Source organism: Arabidopsis lyrata (genome assembly GCF_000004255.2).
Source record: "Arabidopsis lyrata subsp. lyrata unplaced genomic scaffold ARALYscaffold_7, whole genome shotgun sequence".
Lineage (NCBI taxonomy): Eukaryota > Viridiplantae > Streptophyta > Magnoliopsida > Brassicales > Brassicaceae > Arabidopsis > Arabidopsis lyrata.
Window position 1 is genome coordinate 22658474 of NW_003302549.1, and position 20039 is coordinate 22678512.

A 20039-nucleotide genomic window follows, 5' to 3' on the forward strand; every position below is an offset into this window, starting at 1 on the left:
TAAAATTGTGAATCAGTATTTTTTATTTATGTATATATCAGCACAATAAAAAAGAATTAGACTTTTTCTTACATAATTAACATGATAAACAATTATAACAACATGTTATATAGAATAATAACATGCTAACATATTAAATATCGGAATAATATTAGTATAAACACGGTAAGATACAAGATATATGGATAATATTTATTTTAACGTGTAATTTATATATAATATTCACCAAAAATAATCAATAACGAGGTTAACGTGATAACGATGAAAATAACTTGCAACGAAAAATAACAAGTATTGTTTTAGATCTGCTCACCGACGAGATATACGGAGAAAACGGCGGTGCTTATAAAACTCTTAAGCCATCTCACCTTCACCGACGACATCACCATAAAATCATTTAGCTTGTCGCACCTCTCCGACGCCATCTCAATCCATGATTTCATTCACATCACCTTCTTTTTTCCAAACTCACCATCATCACTATCGTCGTAAATACTAAATACCATTTCTACTATCGTTGAGAACCCAAAAATTTAAATAAGAATGAGCACCACTTACAATTATAATAGAAAATTGAACCACTTTTCTTCTCCTTCTTTTCGAATACTTTTCTTCAAATCATGAAACAAAACAATTGAAGAATCATAGCGTCAGAGTAGTGATCTAGCGGTGGCACCACTGTAAAACTCTTCGCCGATATCATAGCCACCATCACTACAATTACATTCACTGACGAGAACTAAAAAAATTGCTTGTCACGACTCGACGAACCGGAATGAGCACGGCGGCATTACGATGATGTTGCCGATGAGTGGATGTGTTATCTCGTGTAGATCGTCGTGATTAGAGAGCATCGACGAATCGTCACCGCCGCATCTCTATTTGCTCGATTTAATTTTCTGCAGGATTTCAATTCTTAGTTTAATATAAGTTAGGGGCATAATTATCATAAAATTAAAACAGTAGAAGACAACAGTGTTTTTTTCTGTTAGTTAATTATCAATTCTTCTGAGTATAGATTGTGCAATTTCCCAAAATAAAGAAGGAGCAAAAACTATTAAAACAATAAAACCTCATATTGTTTTTTTGAGTCCAAAAATATTGTCAAAGTTGAAAGTGACTACTATTTTACTTTTTTCTGATGCTATTTTTTATAGTCAAAGTATATAATATCAATAAGCAAATATCTTTTTTTTTCTGATGCTAATATATTATGTTCACCTGTAGAAGAAACGTGGCGATCCTTGCTGACATGAAAGTAATAAAATGATAGTGAAAGTATCAGTAATTGAAAACCATTTATTAATTGGGAAAATTCCCAAAAAAAATCCGAAGTAATTTTTATTTGGACGTTTAATACCCAATTATTTTGGATTGGAATAAAAATACCTCAATTAATAAAATTTAGTCTAAAAATTCCTTATGTTTGACTTGTTGGTGGATTCAAACCTGTGATTTAACGTCCGTTAATGACCTTTACGGAATCAATAACCGGCGTTAAATTTTTCGCCCCCCTTCTTTATAAATATATATATATATATATATATAAGCATGTGTACAAAGCTTACTAATAAATTAGCCTAGTCTGGTGGTAAGAATTGTGTTTTGTCACCCACAGATCTCGGGTTCGAATCCTCCCCATTACCCACCATTGATTTTTTTTTTCCCGTTCCCTGCTGCCATTTCTCTCCTTCTCCTTCCTCCTCATTTAACCCAAAGCTCCATCGCCGTCGCCATCTCTTCTTAGTTAAACCCATCATCGTGATTCCCGTCGACTAGCTCGATTATCCTCTAAACTTTCTCCGATCTGCTTTCTCTAGTGGCCATTTGTACATGAAAGTTTCAACTTTTTTCTCCAAAATTAAGGCACATAACAAAAGATTGATGATAAGAAAACAACGATCTAATTACAGAACGCATAGATCTGGAATTGACAAAGTAAAAAAAAAAACCTAGATTTGCGTTACACAGTTCAGTGGAAGAAGGAGAGAAGGAAAAAAAAAAAAAAATCGAAAGTGGGAGGAGGGAGGATTCGAACCCGGACTGCAAGGGTGACAAAAGCGACCAGTCACCACCAGACTAGATGAATATATACTTTCTAATTGATAAAGAGATTGTATATATCTGTTAACCAGAAGGGGTTGAACTTTAACGGCAGTTATTGATTCCGTAACGGCCGTTAACGGACGTTAAATCACGGATTTAAATCCACCAACAAGTCAAACATAAGGAATTTTTAGACTAAATTTTATTAAATGAGGTATTTTTATTCAAATCCAAAATAATTGGGTATTAAACGTCCAAATAAAAATTACTTTCGTTTTTTTTTGGAAATTTTCCCTTTATTAATTATGGTAATTTTATGGTATGAATATTTTAACTTATTAATATGCTCCCTTCTTTCTTCCTTTTGCGGTTCTCACTATTGGGTTACATAGTTGGGCTTTTCGTTTGAAAAATCCTTGACTTTATGGGCTTCTTTTGTTAGTTTTTTTTTTAATGGTTTAATTTTTGATTCATTCAGGTACGGATAATGGTTTATTGTATTGAGATTGAAATTGTAGAAGAAAAAAAGAATTATACATATACCTCTTAAGCAGGGCCGGTCCGGTAAAATCGGAGGCCGAATACGAAAAAAAATTTTGAGGCCTTTTTAATAAGTAAAAACTGTTAAAATGTTTTTTTTTTTTGCTAAGTATGAGCCATTTACAATTTTTATTTAACATTTTTTCTTAATTTTTGGACATTGTTTGCTAATTATAAGATTTTTACTAATTATGAGGCTTTCTTACTAATTATGGGGTTTTTTTTGTTAATTTTGAGGTCTATTTTACTAATTTTGAGGCCTATTTTACTAATTGTGGGGCTTAAAAAAAAAAAAAAAAAAAAAAAAAAAAAAAAAAAAAACTCACAAAATGGGCCTCGGAAATTTGAGGCCCAATACAAATGTTTTGTTAAAATCTGTCCAGGGCCGGGCCTGCTCTTAAGAGCATCTCCAATGGATGTATCTATACTAAATATTTTTTTTGAAATAACGAAAATAAATTAAAGTGAGAGAGAGAAAGAGAATGACGTTCTTTATTGAGAATCCATAATAACCACATTTGCACCGTGTTATTTAGTAATTGGTTTGTTTTTTCGTCACAAATTTAAATTTAATTAAAGAATTCAATTTGATGATAAATATTATCATTTATTGTTTAGATACTCATGAGAGTATATACATTCATGAAGATGTTGTAAGACCCAACTAATTAAAATAGCCTCAATTGGGATATCATTAAACAATACTAGGTTGTTTAGCCGCGATACTTACGGCTTGTTGCACAATTGTTACGTTTTGTGTAAACAATAAAAAAAGTTTTAGAAAATATAAAAATAATAAAAAATTACATATTAAACAATATTTTCAATAAAAAACATTGTTATCACATATATTTTACATTTTTAACAACAATATTTTCTTAAAGTCTCGAGCGATTGTTATTGCTGGACCATGATAAAGTCAGGCAATTATTCTGTCAAATTTGGATATATAGCCGCGAGAGCCATCTCTCGTCCTACTTGCGACCACCCTCTTCGGAATCTAGTGTCACGACACTAAAAACACAAGCATGGAAATTAAAAACTACACGAAAGTTAAAACACTTCGTGTGGCAATGTGTGAATGCTTATTTGGCAACTTGCCAACGACTTTATTATCGTCATATTGGTAGAAAAAAATGATGCCCTTGATGTGGGGCAGAAGAGGAGACTATTAATCACTAGTTCTTCAAATGCTCGCCAGCTAGGCAAGTAAGGGCCCTTTCGACTATTCCTTCGTCTCCTTTCATATTTCCATCGTCCTCCATATTCAGTAACCTTGATTACATGATCTGGAGGGGCAAGGACTTTGGAGCGACAGAGGAGAGTTTTCACAGTTTCTCTTGGATTATGTAGTATATATGGAAGGCGGGAAATAGGAAGATCTTTGAAAATATCGCTGAATCCCCTCAAGACACTCTAGAGATAGTTATCCAAGAAGAAGAAGTTTGGAGACGAGCCACTAGTAGTGAAGAATCGTTTGAGGTAGCAACATTGGGCTTAGCTGAACCTCTTGTCCCCGAAGATTCTCATGTGTGTTTCATCGATGGTTCTTGGCATGCTACTAAGGCTCGAAGCGGACATGGTTGAATCGTCGGGATAGGTGATAGAATTTTATATGTAGGGATAAAAGGTTCCCACATGTGTCTTTTTCCTCTCCATACTGAGCTGGAAACCCTTCTTTGGGCAATGAAGAGTTTGTTGGTACTTTCTATGGATATAGTACTGGTTGCGACGGATTGTTTGGATCTTCTTGCTATGACTGATAATATCAAAGATTGACCGACCTTCGCATCAGAGCTAACAGATTTCAAGCACTATAAAGATCTTTTTTGTATCTTTTAGTATTATTATGCATATTCCTCGTGTGGTCAATTTTCGTGCTGATAAACTTGCGAAATGTGCAAGAGCACGTGGTTTCTGTTTTTCCCATGTAAGCCCGTCGGTTCCTGATTGGCTCTCTCTCGAAGAGTTACTACCGATAACTTAATGTATGGGGTTCAAGGAAAAAAACAAAAAAACTCTATATTTTATTCCAAAATCAAATGATTTCTTAAAACCAATACCCGAGCGGTTCAACCGGTTCACCGAGTCACAGGTTAATGGCAGATTTTTATGGATTTTTTCGGTTTTGAAATTGCCGGATATTAGAACTTAACCCAAACTGAAAAAGTGTATAGGTTACGTGTTAACTGGGCGGACCAGACAGTTTGGGTCGATCATGAAAACACTACTTTCAAGTTAAAGATTTGGAATTACAGCTTGTAGTTTTGTATGATACTCGTACTGGTTATGGTAATAGCTTGGAATTTTGCGGAAACTTATATTTGAAAATCACACATAAAGGCGGGATTCGCTGATTGCTCGAGTAATTACCCGATACAGTTAACCGCAAGGTAGTATATACGGATCGATCCACAAGAACCAATGGTACACTAAAGACTTCCGAGACTTGTTCTTAGCTAAAACTAAAAGGTTGTTTGTTTTGGTTTTCATTTTGTAAAATAAAAATGCAAATTAATTAAACGATTTAGCTTCAAGATTTAAAGGCATTGGGCATTAGGGTATTTCAGAGATCAACTAACAATGGAAACTCGAGACAAGGAATTCAATAATTACGAACCGTTCTCGAACATGAACACAATTAGACTAATTCTCTTTCAAGACATTAATCACTAAATTTGACTACTCGATTACTAAAATTTCACATGTAATTTCCTAATCAAATTCGCATTATCAAACAAGTTCATTAAGTTCACAATGCGTCCTAACGTCAACTTTCACTGGCTAGAAATACATTGCTCAATTTACATTCTTTCAGGCATTCTATCGAACACTTTTGATGCATAGAAAAACCTAGAATCTACAACAGGGTGATCAATCCTATTCTAGCATTAAGAACATGTGAATCAAAGAACCTAGAGAATGAGAACTCCTAATACAATCAATCCATTAATCCATTGAATCTCCTAATTAGAACCCTAAAACCCAATTGGAGAACTACTCACACATAGCAATAAAAACAAGAAAAATAGATGAAGAAGACATAGTAGATAAATGATAAGAAAAGGGATTAGAATCATCTCCAAGTGTCAAGAGGATGGATTCCTTAGTCCAAAGTTGTTTACAAACCAAAGAACAAAGTTTAGAACTGAAAAATATCCAACATCATGTGTAAAGAGTATAGCATAGAGGATTTTAATCTCATTGGCCCCTTTGGGGAGAATCATTCTTTGAAAAACCCCTCTTTATTCTCACTACCCCCTCTCCTTCCTAATTTTTTCATAAACCAATTTTACCCCTTATCCTTCCTTTATCTATTTAATTCTACATTTAATTTAATACCAACAAATTCTTTATTCAACCAATCATAAACATTATCTCTCTTCTCTAATTAAAATTTAAACCCAACAAATCAACCCACCTTCCACGACATAAATCCTTCTTACGTTTCTTCTTCTTCTTCATCTTCAACAGCTCCGATCTTCTTCTTCAGCAGCTCCGACGTTCTTCTTCGGCAGCACCGACATTCTTCTTCTTCTTCTTCTCCATCCACCATTAAAAGATCCGTATTTCCTTTTTCTTACGATTCAAGCATCTCCAAACTAAAAGCGAATTCTTCTTCTTCTTACGATTCAAGTATCTCCAAATTCTTATCTCCGCTTTTCTTTTTCTTCTTCTTCTTCTTCTTCTTCTTCTTCTTCTTCTTCTTCTCCATCCACCATTGAAGCTCACCATTAAAGCTTACGATTTTGCATCTCCAAAGACATATCTCTTCTCTTCTTCTTCTTCTATTCCCACCATACTGTAAAATATACTTGTTTTCTTAGTGTAGTATGATTGAGAAAAGTTGAATTCGTAGCTTGAATAGGTTATTTGTTGAAATATTTTAGGATTGCGGATTTGGGACAACTGAAACCATTAGGTACAACTAAGTATATTTACGGAAATCCTAAGTTTGGTGCAACTGGGACAAATGTGTACAACTATGTTGATGGTCTGCTACGAAAGTTGTGAAATTATAGGCCGTTTTTCTCTCTATCATTTTCAGGGACAATGAAAAGGAATTCAGTCATACGCTTTGATGGAGACGATGCAGGTGGTTTACCAATGATGGTGACGTTGATGGAGACGATGCGGGTGACCAAGGTTGATTTCTGAGTGCTATTTATTAGGATAATTTAAGAAATGATATTGTTTGTATTGATTTTGTTTATGAAACTTATATGTTCTGTGTTGTACAACTTAGTTTTAGCATGTACAACTATGGTTGATTTCCTTGTCATAGCTGTGCAAATTAAGTTGTTCAGTCTTGGTACAGCTAAGTACAACAGGTACAACTAAGGTCTATTGCCTTGGCCAATTTTATAATATGAAAAATTAAAACCAAATTGAAAAAACCTAAAAAAAATGCATACACGATGGTAATGAAACTACACAACAAGTTTTTGACAAAAAATTTCAAATTTTTCTAAAATAATGAAATTCTTACACAAAATCCCACATTCATATACACTAACAACCTTATACTTTCATGGTTACTTTGTAGTTTTGAACTAAAATTTTATAAATTTTTAAAATACTTGTATTTTGATAAATATAAATACACAGATACAAAGTAATGGTATTTTTATGAGGCAATACCATCGGTTCCACCTACAAAAATTAAATTAGAGTTGATAACAACTAGATTTACTAAATTCTCTATATTGTACAACTATGAGCAAAAATGTGCAACCGGGTACAACTGTACAACTATGAACAAATTTGTGCTATTTTTTAATTATTTTTTTCAAAATAACGGCGCCAAGTAAGCTATTTGTCAGATTTTTTAAGATATTTTGAGATATCTTTAGATTCTTTCAGATATTTTCAGATATTTAACTGTTTTTTAATCAAAACCCTTACAAACTTACATATTTGTCAGATTTTTTGGAAAATTAAGATTTTTTTTTTTGGTTCAAAACCCTTAAATTATATTCAATACATAGATTCATACATAAAAGTATTAAGATTCATATTCAAAGATACATACATAATTAGATAGGTTTTTTAACCAAAAAATATAAACCCAGAAACATAGTTGTACCTGATCGTACCAGTTGTACCTAAATACATACATCAAAATCAGAAAATAATTGTATCTTTTCATGCATCACCTTCTCTTGCTCAATCTCCTTCGCCTTCTTTTGCTCCATCTCCTTCGCCTTCTCTTGCTCCATCTCCCTCGCCTTCACTTGCTCCAATTCCCTTGCCTTCTCTTGCTCCAATTCCCTTGCCTTCTCTTGCTCCAATTCTCTCATCTTCTCTTGCTCCAATTCCCTCGCCTTTTCCTTCTCTTCCTCCTACTTTGCTCTGATTGGTTTGGATCAGATTGCTTTGTTCTTTTGGATCTTCTAGGAGAAGATAATCTTTCCCTTCTAGAACTAGATCCTCCTCCTCTAGTAGTAGTCATTCTCCTTAGTTCCTGCAACAACACATGATATTCAATATCAAACATTTAGAGGATAAACAATCTCATAATCTTTAGCTTTTAACTCATTTCATAAACCATCTATACGAAACAAATTCATCAAATCCGAATTGTAATCATACAACTAGTCACAATGGCTATTAACAGAGGCAATTTCAAATCCGAATTGTAATTCAAATCCAAATTATAAAACCCTCACAGAGAAGAGGAGAAGTTCTCAGAAGAAATCAAAACCTAATTAAACCCAACACAATCAATCGAAATTAGGGATCTAACAAATGAAATTCAATTAAAAATGCATATGTTTGAAAAAAAATCAAAGAGAACTACATATCAAACCCTCACAGAGAAGAAGAAATCAGAACAAATAAAAACTAATTAAACCCAACACAATCAATCGAAATGAGTGATCTAACTAATGAAATCTTACCAAGAGAAGACACGCCAGAGTTTTCTCACGGCGGATTCTTCGATTTCACGGTGGATTTCACGGAGAAGAAGAGAAAAGATGATCTTTGGATCAATAGAAACGAGTGAAGAGGGAAGAAGAAGAAGACGAAAGAGTATCGAGAGAAGAGAGAAGAAGAAGGAGACAAAACGAGATCGAAAGAGTTAGGGTTAGAGAGATTCAGAGATTCACAGTCTCTGATAGAGAGAAAATGAAGAAGATGAAAGAATGGCGTCAGGAAGTTAGGGTTTGTGTTTCTCGATTTGGGAATTAAAAGATCCGAAACCCGACCCAAAATATGTAGATCTAGATCCAAAATCAGGTTGGATCAGTAAATAAATCGAAAAGTCCAGTTTTATTTGTCTTTTACTAGTTTTCTGAAATAAAATAACTAATTAAACACAAGTTTTTTATATCGGGGGCTAAGTAGAGAATGATTGAAGGACAGGGGGCCAACGAGATTATTATCCTAGCATAGAGTTTTAAAACAATAGGAAACGAGCCGGGTCGGATCTGGAGTGAATCGGGTCAAATCTGGGACAAAAGAGTATGGGATCGATCGATCCATAAGTGGATCGATCGATCTGGATCTTCTGGTCTCCAACTCCGCAACTGCTTCAAATTCTCGGCAGAATGACCTGGCTTCACTAATTCGGGTATAACTCTTTAATGCACCGTTAGATTTCCTTCAAACCACTTGTAAACTCAAGCTAACATTTTCATCTAACTTGTGTCAAAAATTCAGAAAGATCTAACGGTGGGATGTATTCCATCTGAGGCAAAACGTCTGACACTTCTAAACGAAACTGCATCTCCAAAAGTGTGTTTATATCCCAAAACAGCTCGTTTTCCTCCGAAGCAACCTAAAACCTGTAGAGACTCGATAAACGACTAAAAGACTCTAAAAACACACTTTGAATTGATAAAATATATGATGTAAGAAATAAAACAAAGACTCAAAACCGATAAAAACACAACATATCATTCGCCTAGTTAAAACAATAACAAAATAAATTGATCTGAATTCAAATGTAAAAACCAAACTAAAATATTCAAATTGAAACTAAATAAAATGATTTTGATTTAATGTTTCGATGAAATTTACTTTAAACTTTATATATCAATGTCCTAAAAAAAAAATTAAAAGTTTTATGCCCAAAGAGATCCTTGAGCCAAATTGCTCTGACTTCGAGACAGAGCGATAATAATTTGTACTCCATAGGATATATAAGAGCAGATAAAATCCATAAAATTCTTCTAAATATAAGGGAAATCTCATATATCTGGGATCCAAAGAAAAAATGTATTTTGCTTCTCAAACTATGTCAATGCATGTTTTGAATAAAACCCAATCGTTTGTCCAAAAAAAAGAAAGAATAAAAGCCCTATCGTTTTACATAACAACATATTATTTAGACAGAAGGTATTGTGGATATATTTTACAAGTTATGAAAATATATAAAAATATATTCATCTGATATTTTTGTAATTGGATATACCAATATTTAACTTGTTAAATAATAATATAAAATTCCAGAACAATATATTACATTCTCATATGACAAAAATAAAGTACATTTGATTTTTTTTTTTTTTCGTCAAATAAAGTACATTTGATAAACTATTGTTACAGACAGAAAAATAACACATTACAGAAAAAATCGTGTCCTTCAACAATTAAATGAAACTAGTAAATTCGTCGAAAAACTTCAATTAATAAACTAGATGTCCGCATAAAAATAACATATTTTTACATAACAAAAACTCACGCGTCGTATCTGTTTATCGTAATCATATATAATGCATGTAATCTATAATTTTCATATGATTTAATTAAATCAAATATATCTAATTATGATATATTAGATGGCGGAAAAAAAGTTAAGAAAATCCATATATATAACAAATCTAGTGTCACATCTTAACCTGATGACATGCCGTGTCTTAATGAAGAAAAAATAAACATTTGCTTAGGGCATCAAAATTTGGAGAAAAAGTTAAGGGAACAGCTTCGAATTTTCACTTAAGGACACTTCCATAAATATTGGGCTTCAACAATTCTTCGATTTGGCTAAATGAGCTTAATTAATTAATTAAAACAAACAAACGATTACTTAAAATAATTAAGGTGTTGACGGTTTCAGTTCGGTTGCATCTGTTGAAATAAGTTTTTCAAATTGTATCTTCGCTCGAGTATGTCACAAAGAAAGATTGAGTGGCATGGCTATCTTATCCATCAAGAGATAATTGATTAGAAACGTTGACTTTGAAAGTTCAGTTTACCATTTTGTGGAGAAAATAAAAGAAAAATGTTTTAGAGCTAATCTTTTGTTTGTCAGTTTAGTTCTTTTATTTGTTTTTGTTTTATGACGATGATGTTCCTTATTTATGTAGACGATTGGTTCTCCCGCTAGCACCCTCCTAGCGGTTGCTAGCGGTCGGTTGCGGTTGCTAGCGGTTGGTACCAATCATAGAAACCGCTCCATACCGCTTCGAACCGCTCCAAATCGCTGGATTTCAAAAGCTCCAAATCTATGTCTAGAAACTATGAAAATCTGAATCTTAAAGTGATATGAACGAGAATCCAAATTCCTCATATAAATTTAGAGACTGGAGATTTAACAAATTACAACGTCCAAATTACGTAGAAAATTCAAAGCTACGTAAGGTTTCTTAGTATAACAAAAACTTGATTTTTCTAAACAAATGATGAGCATCAAGATCTAAGTATAATTTTTGGCAAGAATCTTGAAAGCTTCATATATAGTTGCAATATTTAGAGTGATGCAATCTCAAACTTATACGTAGATCGCACCAACAAATATGTCGAAAAGCATGTGTATCATTATGGCACATTTAGAAAGATTTATGTTTTTTGGCATTTTTGCTAAGTTTTGCCACAGTATATGACACATTATACCAAAATCCCTTATTTAAATATCTATAGGCACAAGAATAATTATTAATGTGTACAAACACATACATATATGGTAATGTTAACATGGAAATATATCCAACAATGCGATTCAAAATAAAAATAATAATTAAAATAAAAATAATTAGAAAAATGGATCCTAAAAGATAAAATAAAATGAATTTAATTCAAAATACAAAAATTAAAAATATTTTTAAAAGTGAAAATTGAGAAAAATAAAAACAATAAAGGTAGAGGATAATTATAAATATGTTTTTTAATCTTCTTTTTTGTTTCTTTTATTTTCTTCTGTTCTATTGTAGCCTTAACAAAAGCACAAACGCGACACTATAGCCGACATAATCTGATAACTAAGTGTACAAGACTACTGCATAATCTCATTTGGCTACATGGCATATTTTCGAAAAAGACATGGTGGCTATTCTGTGAAAGTTGAATATGTCTTTGCAAAATTGTGGTTAAACATGGTATATATCTTTGCCCTTTCTAAATAAGATTTTTTTTTGGTTTTCTAAGTAAGTTCTGTAAATACGTGTATATATTAATTTGAATTCGAAGGTGATATTTTGTAAGTTAGTACCTATAAATAAATAAATTTAATATATAACGTGAATAAACTAAGTTTTTTTGTCAACAATTAATGATTTGATTTTTTTTTTAATTTTATCAATTTGCATTTGGCTGAATTTAATACAATCCAATTGCGGAATCTCGCTAAATAACTTAGAGTTTAAATGGTAATAGCTGAATTTTATATGTTTAATATTCTTATTAAGTATATAAAAAAAATGTCTCTAATAGCTCCTAATCAAGTTTTATGGACATAAATAGCATCCAAAACCTAAACTTCCGTAAATAGAACCATAAAATTTAAGAAAACCTTAAATAGAAATTAATAATTTAATTAAAACCAATAATTAAGGAAATGCAAAAACATACATTAATTTATCGCCAAAAACAAATTTCCGCCAATATTTTTCCACCAAAAAAATTATTTCGTCAAAATTTTTCTGCCAAAAAAATTTCCGTTCGACTTTTTCTGCAAAAAAATCTACTAAATTCAGGAAGGATTCCACGAAATTCAGGATGATTACTTGAATTTCATGAAGGATTCCACAATTTCTGAATTTTGTAGATTTTTTTTTTGCGGAAAAATTTTGACGGAATTTTGTTTGGCGAGTAAATGTTGACAAAACAAATTTTGGCGGAAATGTTTTTACACGTTGCAAAAAGTTTTTTGCGAGAAAAATAAATTTTGATGGGAAATTTACACTTAATTATTTATTTTAATTAAATTAAAAATTTAAATTTAATGTTTAAAAGAATTATGATTTCACTATTTGTCATATTTATGATGAATAAACGACCATATCATTCAAAGTTAGAAAACTAGTATTAGTATATTTGTGGTATGTATTTGATTCTTTAATAAAAAATAACATTAAGAACCAGTCCCATCGTTTATTCTTCTTTGAAAAATGTATTGTATATTTATTTTTTTAATCCTTAACAAAAAAAAAAAAACTCATTTAGTGTACTATCGTAGTTACTTTGTACGTTAAAGTTAAATCCATTGATAACTAAACCAATTATAGAATTGTCTAGCTAGTTACCTTGTATAACCTACGATTTGGCTCCTTTATTATTTTAATGGATGATTACTGAATAAAATATTTAACAATTTGATGAAAATCTCTCTAAATCTCACCTCTTTTAACTCGATCATTCTATTGAAAACTACTATTAAATAAGCAACTCTCAACATCACAAAGACTTAAACAGTCAACTCCCACAAACACCTAAGAAAAAGATTGCTTTAATTAGCTATGTGGACTCGTAGTTCATCGATCAAAGGTCCATATTTTTTTAGTTTTCATGATGATGATAAAGGGATATATGTTTGGAAATTTAGGTTCACGCATATCGACAACAAATCGACCCTGATCGCAATCAAGGAGTTCTTTTTTGTGTACAATCCATAAACTTTCCTTTGTCCATATTTTTTAAAACCATTTCTTCTACTTATTCTATTCCTATGTCGAAATAAATTTCCCACAATACCAAGAATCCATTTTGAACCACGCTTATATAGCCAGAAACACGTACCTTGGGTCAAAAGCCACCAACAATACCAAGAACCTGAAAGCAAGCCAAATGAGGGATAGTAAAGTTGTGGATAAGATTTAATGAGTTTGAGCACCCAGAAAATTTCCAGACATTAGCTATGGATCCAGAGAGGAAACAATAAACCATTGATGATCTTGTTGCCTTTAGTAATGCCCAAGGAGTATTACAAGAAGATTGGAAAAACTTGGAAGAGAGGTTACTTTCTTTATGGACCACATGGGACCGGTAAGTTCACCATGATTGCAGCCATGGCTAATCTTTTGAACGACAATATCTTTGAACTTAAACTCGCGGCTATAGAGAACAACTCATATTTGATGAAGCCGCCCACCAGTACATGCAAGAAGTCTGAATTGTGATAGAAGATTTGGATGGCTCTAGCTACTTGATGGAAAGGAATGAAGGACATGGCTTACACAAAAACTCGATTACTCTCTCTGGATTTCTTAACTTCATTGATGGTCTTTGTTCAGATTATATGCAAGAAAGGATCATAGTAATCACTACCAACCAGTTCCTAAAAAAATTCCACCCAGCCTTGCTTAGGAGAGGAAGAATTAATATGCACATTTGAGTGTACATATTGCAACTATATATTAAGCCTTCAAGATTCTTGCCAGGAATTATACTTAGATCTTGATGCTCATCATTTATTTAGAAAAAGCAAGTTTTTGTTAATCAGCGGAGACAAATATAGTCCCAGCGGATATCGCATAATATTTTACGGCTAGATACCATTGACGCCGATAAATATCTTTGGAGAAAAGGTATAGGTATCGAGTGCGCCAAACCATTAATGATGAACAGTTGGAGCAACGTAGCAGTAAGAAACACAGAATATTTGCTTCATTATGTTTGGCTTGATCGTTGTTTGGTTGAGCTAGTTATTTTAGTGTAGTATTTAACCACTGATTGTGATCATATACCATGTGAGGTTAAGTTTGAACAATGACTATGAAGCTCAATAAGAACCCAAAATAACTAAAAGTTTCAATATGTAACGCAGGCCTAGAGACATTGAAAATAGTTGCATCCTATTTAATTTAGAAACATGCCAACAATATAAATCACCGCTGAATCTACCAATATTGTTTATGAGTTAGAGATATAATGTTTGGATCCTGTCACAATATTTGCAAATTTAGTAACATGGATATATAATTATCAACAACTTGTTATTAAAGTACTTGATATATTGCATTGTTATTAATATTTGGATATGGGATTTCTGATTGCTGGTTGAACCAAAATCAATTACTTGGGCACTGGGTCTTACCTTCTTCTTTCAGTTTTATTTCGTAAACAATGCTCTAAAAAATGCTTTTATATAAACTTATAGATTTATTCGTAAACAATGCACAGTGCTAAGTAGGTTTTAATGACTTGGGCACATGAGCCATGATATCTTTGAAAATGGACTAATTTGGCTCCGAGATCGTGAGGGGCTTATTCGGCTCCGAAATGGGCCTTTGTCCTAGTTTTTTTCAATTGAGCTGCCTAATTAGACCTTGTTAATTAATAGATAGTATTGCATTAAGAATATTCTGAGATCAAGCTATAACAATATTATATTTATAACATTTTTATTTTGTAGATTTATTATAAACAAAAACGACATAAAACTACCTTCGTTCAGTTCATCGATCATAACTTTTTCTGATCTATCAAATAATTAATTTTCTTTGGTATTTTTACATAGACTACGTACACCGTATAATTGGCTGGTCCCAAAGAAATTTATAGTGTTTTTTTTCCGTAAGTCAAGTTTTCAAAAAAAAAAAACGACACTTCTCTTTTCAAACTTGAACTTTAACGTTTCACACATTTCAGCGTTAAACAATTACAAGTCTTCCAAAAAGAGAATTCAAGCATTTCTTATATACTCATGTACACTTCTATTCGATTCTTATTTTATTTTTTTTGTTTAATAAAAGTTATCGAAACTCACATATTTTTTAACAGTTTGTTGGTCCTCAAAAATATCACAAAATTTGGAATACCTATAAAATGAATCAAATTTCCTAAATTTATCAGTAGTAAGAAAAAATAAAACCTATTAGCTGAACTGTTCATATTTTGTTTTATGCCATTTTAAACCATTAAAATTTTTTGAACGATTATTATTAGCTGAATTGTTGACTCTCGGTAACTTTTCTATTTTTAGATAAAGGAGGCCTAGTCATCAACACGAAACAAAACGTGTCACTGACCAATAACCATGTAATTAGCTGAAAAAAGTATTCATGTAGTTTTAGATTCCAAAAAAAAAAAAAAAAATTGTAGTTCGTTCTAACTTCTAGCCCAATACAGTTCATCGATGAAAACCATTTTGACGTCGGTTGAGGTATCTAAATCGTTCTATAAGTGTTTCATGTAAAGTATTTAAAAAAAATAAAAAGGTCCTATATAGCTAGGATTGAAAGATCCAATCTATTTCTAATATAGTAGATAAGTCAAATTAAATAAGTTACTGTTGTAAATATGTTAAACAATATATATCATGTGAGGTTAAGTTTGAACTATGATGATCAAAATATTATTTCGACTCTGAATGAAGTAAGTTATGTTGATGAGTGAGGACAAGATGTTGAATAGTGTAAAGAACATCAGGTTTGAAGAAAAATTGATACACGCAACAAAGTAAAATGGTAACAAGAAGTTGTTTTATACTAATAAATTATATATATGAAAGGAGGCTATCTCTCTCCATCCTTCCGCCACGTCAGCATTTTTGGCTCTTCTGAAGATGACACATCAGCTTTTTATTCGTCCAATAAAAACTTTTCATTAATACACATCAGCTTCTAATTATAAGTGTCAAATGGAGTAAACAAATAGCCCATGACGGATGGGCCATATGTGTTTTAGAATCTATTAGAGTGGAATATTAATGGGTCGAGCCCATTTCAGTGATGGCTTAATGCTTTTAAACCCAACAAATATTCTAATTCCCCACAAGATTTTAACAAAATAAATCTCTCTCACTCTCTGCTCGATCGTTCAATATGAAAGAAGAAGAATCTCAAGGCAAATTTCTCGACTTCGTAAATTCCATTCTTCATAGTCTCCCTTTCTGTACATCATATTTCTTTAGAACAAACGTTTTCTACCTTCTAACTGCCAGAATGGAGGCCACGATAGAAGTTACACAAAAACATATTCACACTCTCAGCTTACGGGATTACAAACTTTCACTACTATAAACTCTATAAATACTCAAACAGACATTGTTTATACCGGATTATATGTGTTTCAGACAACATCAATAAATATTTACCAAGGTGCAAGGAACATAAAAACGATACAGAACCACCATCAGATACAACTCAAGTTGAAAATATCGATATACACAACATTGAATAGCTACTCACCTGAATTATCACTGAGGCGGTGCTATTTGGAACAACTGTCAAAACACAAATACTCTGTAACGTCCTTTTGAGTATCGTTTTATACTCCCTTTCAACTTTTCCTATCAATATTCAAAGCAAAAGTAATTCAGATCTAAAAACAAGAATCACCTGTACGACATACTCAAGCAACAAAACAAGCCTTCTTCTGAACAACGAAACGCATTTACGATTACCAATCTATCCGGCTTAAGGCTTCCATATGACTTCAAAACAAGCCTTCTCAGCATTTTCGTTCTTCTTTGTTCCTGCTTTAGGTCTGTATTCTGCAGCTAGAAATTTTGTATCTCTTGAAAATATAAATGAGAGAGTTCAATGAATCCCATTCAAAAAGGATAAAAAAACTATGTACCTATAATAGATATTGATAAAGCTGATAAAGTACCTTCTGACCAACTAGCAGAGCCATGAGGACGATGAAGGATATTACGGGAACAGGCAAGAGGTCTCAACTGACAAATAAGTCTTTTTTTTGGGTTATATTTCAAATCAGAAAATAGATCTAATCTTAAAAATTGTAACTACATAAGATAGTAGTTTTATTAACTACATAATAACAAATAAAAAAATAAACATAAATTAGCAAGAACAATCAATAATTTTTTCTTCACAATTTTCAAAACAAATCCACGCGTAGCGTGGGTATTCATCTAGTAACGATAACAACAATAAAGTATAAATGTTACTAGTATTTTTTTCTGCTCTAATATTAATTGACCCCACTTACTTAGTTCCAAATATAGATATGAGTGTTAGCTAAGCTTTGAAGAAAAAACTATCACCCAGCAAAGTAAAAATTAATTGACGCACTTGCTTAGATCCAATTATAGAAATGATTCGGTGAGGTTTTGATCTCTATCAAGACCTTATTTTCAAACATTAAACACGCTAATTAAAACTACAATTGTTTTCTCAGTAGTACTAGAAGATACATAAATCATAGATTGAACCTAATCCACCCAAGAGTATCATTATCTCTTTAACAATAAAAACTTATCCCAATAGGTTACATATTTTCTATTTAGTAAGAAAATGATGTTACTACGTAAAATGTGTACCAATTAATATCTAATATAGATACTGAAAATTGTGTGATAACTGCTAAGATAAAAATCTGACTAATAAATACAGTGTTGGTGAACCATTTACAATAAAATAAGGAAACTACAAAAAAAAAAAAAAAAAAAAAAAAACTATACACAGTACTACGTACGAGGTTGAATAGTATGAGCCGCTTTTTTTTTTTCCGTTCTATCTATGCAATGCCTACGTAAGTTGCACACATGCATTCATTATTATTATCCCACACAACTTAGTAAAATGGTAGTGGGTGAAGTAACAAGATGTTGATATATATACTTGTAGTATTTTCAAAAAATTTATACCAATTTTTATAGGGCTGGAATCAACTTCCAAAATGTTTTGAATTTAGAATTTTTAAATAAATTATATTGTCTTTTAGCTTTGATTATAATTATTTTTTGTCTTCTAGATAAACCACCATTCTTAGCTTGTAGTTGATTACAGATCAACAGAGAGGGATATAATCAACATTTATGACCTTCATCTTAAGGAGCTTAAGGAAATTACACTACGCAAACATCCCAAAATATCTTTAATTGGTCGTATAGTAATATGCTAATTTACTTTCTTAAGTCATCCTATTAGCTGAGTCATTTTCAGTCATTTTTTTTCTTTTAAAGATTCCAATTAGCTGAACCGTTCATTCTTTGTAACTAGTAGTAAATTGTTAAATAAACGAAACCTCTTCATCAATATGAAACAAAACGTGTCACTGACCAATATCACGTTAAAGTTACCAAGATTATTTTTCATTTCTTCGTATTTTAGTCTAAATGAAAGTTCCCAAAAATATAACCAGAAAAATATTCTTCTAGTTTTAACTTCTAGCCTAATACAGTTCGTCGATCAAATACTAATTAGACATTGATAAAGCGAAGTTGCATGAGTGAAGATAGATAAAACCGTGCAAGTTAGCATCCACCCACAGATTTCACACCATTATAAATAAACCCTTCGCTAGTAGGGATCAAACCAACCAAGAGAGATCTAAGAAACAAAGAAAAACCAAGAGAGATATATACAAGAAAGAAAAAAACCAAGAGAGAAAAAAAAAAAAATGGCGACACTACTCGATCTTCCCGAAAACCTCAGGCAGATTGCTACCTTTAGTCAGAACGGAAACAACGAAGGCTTAACCCAAATGATGGGTAAATAGATCTCAAAGCTTTATTTTACTTCTTTAATTAGCCACAATTACATCTTCACTTTTCTTATTCTTTCTTTCGTTTTGTATCAGCGAATTTTAATGGGAATGTGAATGCCATATTGACTACGGAGGGTCACTCGGCTCTTCACCTTGCTGTTCTAGGTGGTCACGCCGGCTGTGTTACGGTTCTTCTCTCCCATGGATCGGACGCCAACGCGACAATGGACGGTGGAAATACGGTGAGACTATCGGTAATCAACTCTTTAATTGATTATGAGTCTTTAATCTACTCTCTTACATCTTTTTTTTTTCTTTTTACAGCCATTGCACTGCGCTGCTAGAGTCGGGAAAAGGACCATCGTGGACTCGTTGCTTGCTGCGGGTGCCTCACTGACGGCAAAAAACAGTTCGGAAAAGGTAATCTATATAAATAATAAAACACCTTTTTTTTTTCTTTTGTTTGTTTTTGATTAATTGTTTTCTCTCTAGACGGCGTCGATGATAGCGGAACCCGGAACTTCTCTCGGTCTAGACGGCGTCGATGATAGCGGAACCCGGAACTTCTCTCGGAGACAAGCTCGTTGAACTGACCACTCGTGCGTATAACGATAATGTTATAACCGAGTTGAAGACCAAGCTCAGCCCACCACCACCGAATCAGTAAACTCCACTACGACTACGTACAACGTCGGGTGTCAACAAATATCCTATTAACTATTACATATAAAATAAGGCCGGACGTTTTAATTTAGTATCTTTATCACTATGGATGGATTCCGACTGATGATCTATGTAAATAATTTTTTATAATTAATGAGAATCCGTATATTCTA

The 20039-nt window shown here is 32.4% G+C and overlaps 1 protein-coding gene and 1 pseudogene across 1 annotated transcript; one reads left to right on the forward strand and one right to left on the reverse strand.

The window, feature by feature from the left end:
- Positions 1-16426: 16426 nt before the first annotated feature.
- Positions 16427-18530, reverse strand: LOC9306800 (annotated as a pseudogene).
- A 586-nt stretch (positions 18531-19116) lies between these two features.
- On the forward strand, positions 19117-19791 carry LOC9306801 (putative ankyrin repeat protein RF_0381). Its single transcript, XM_021018514.1, has 4 exons — positions 19117-19207; positions 19297-19457; positions 19528-19623; positions 19696-19791. Exons 1-4 carry the CDS (start codon positions 19117-19119, stop codon positions 19789-19791), a joined length of 444 nt encoding a protein of 147 aa, XP_020874173.1.
- Positions 19792-20039: the final 248 nt, after the last annotated feature.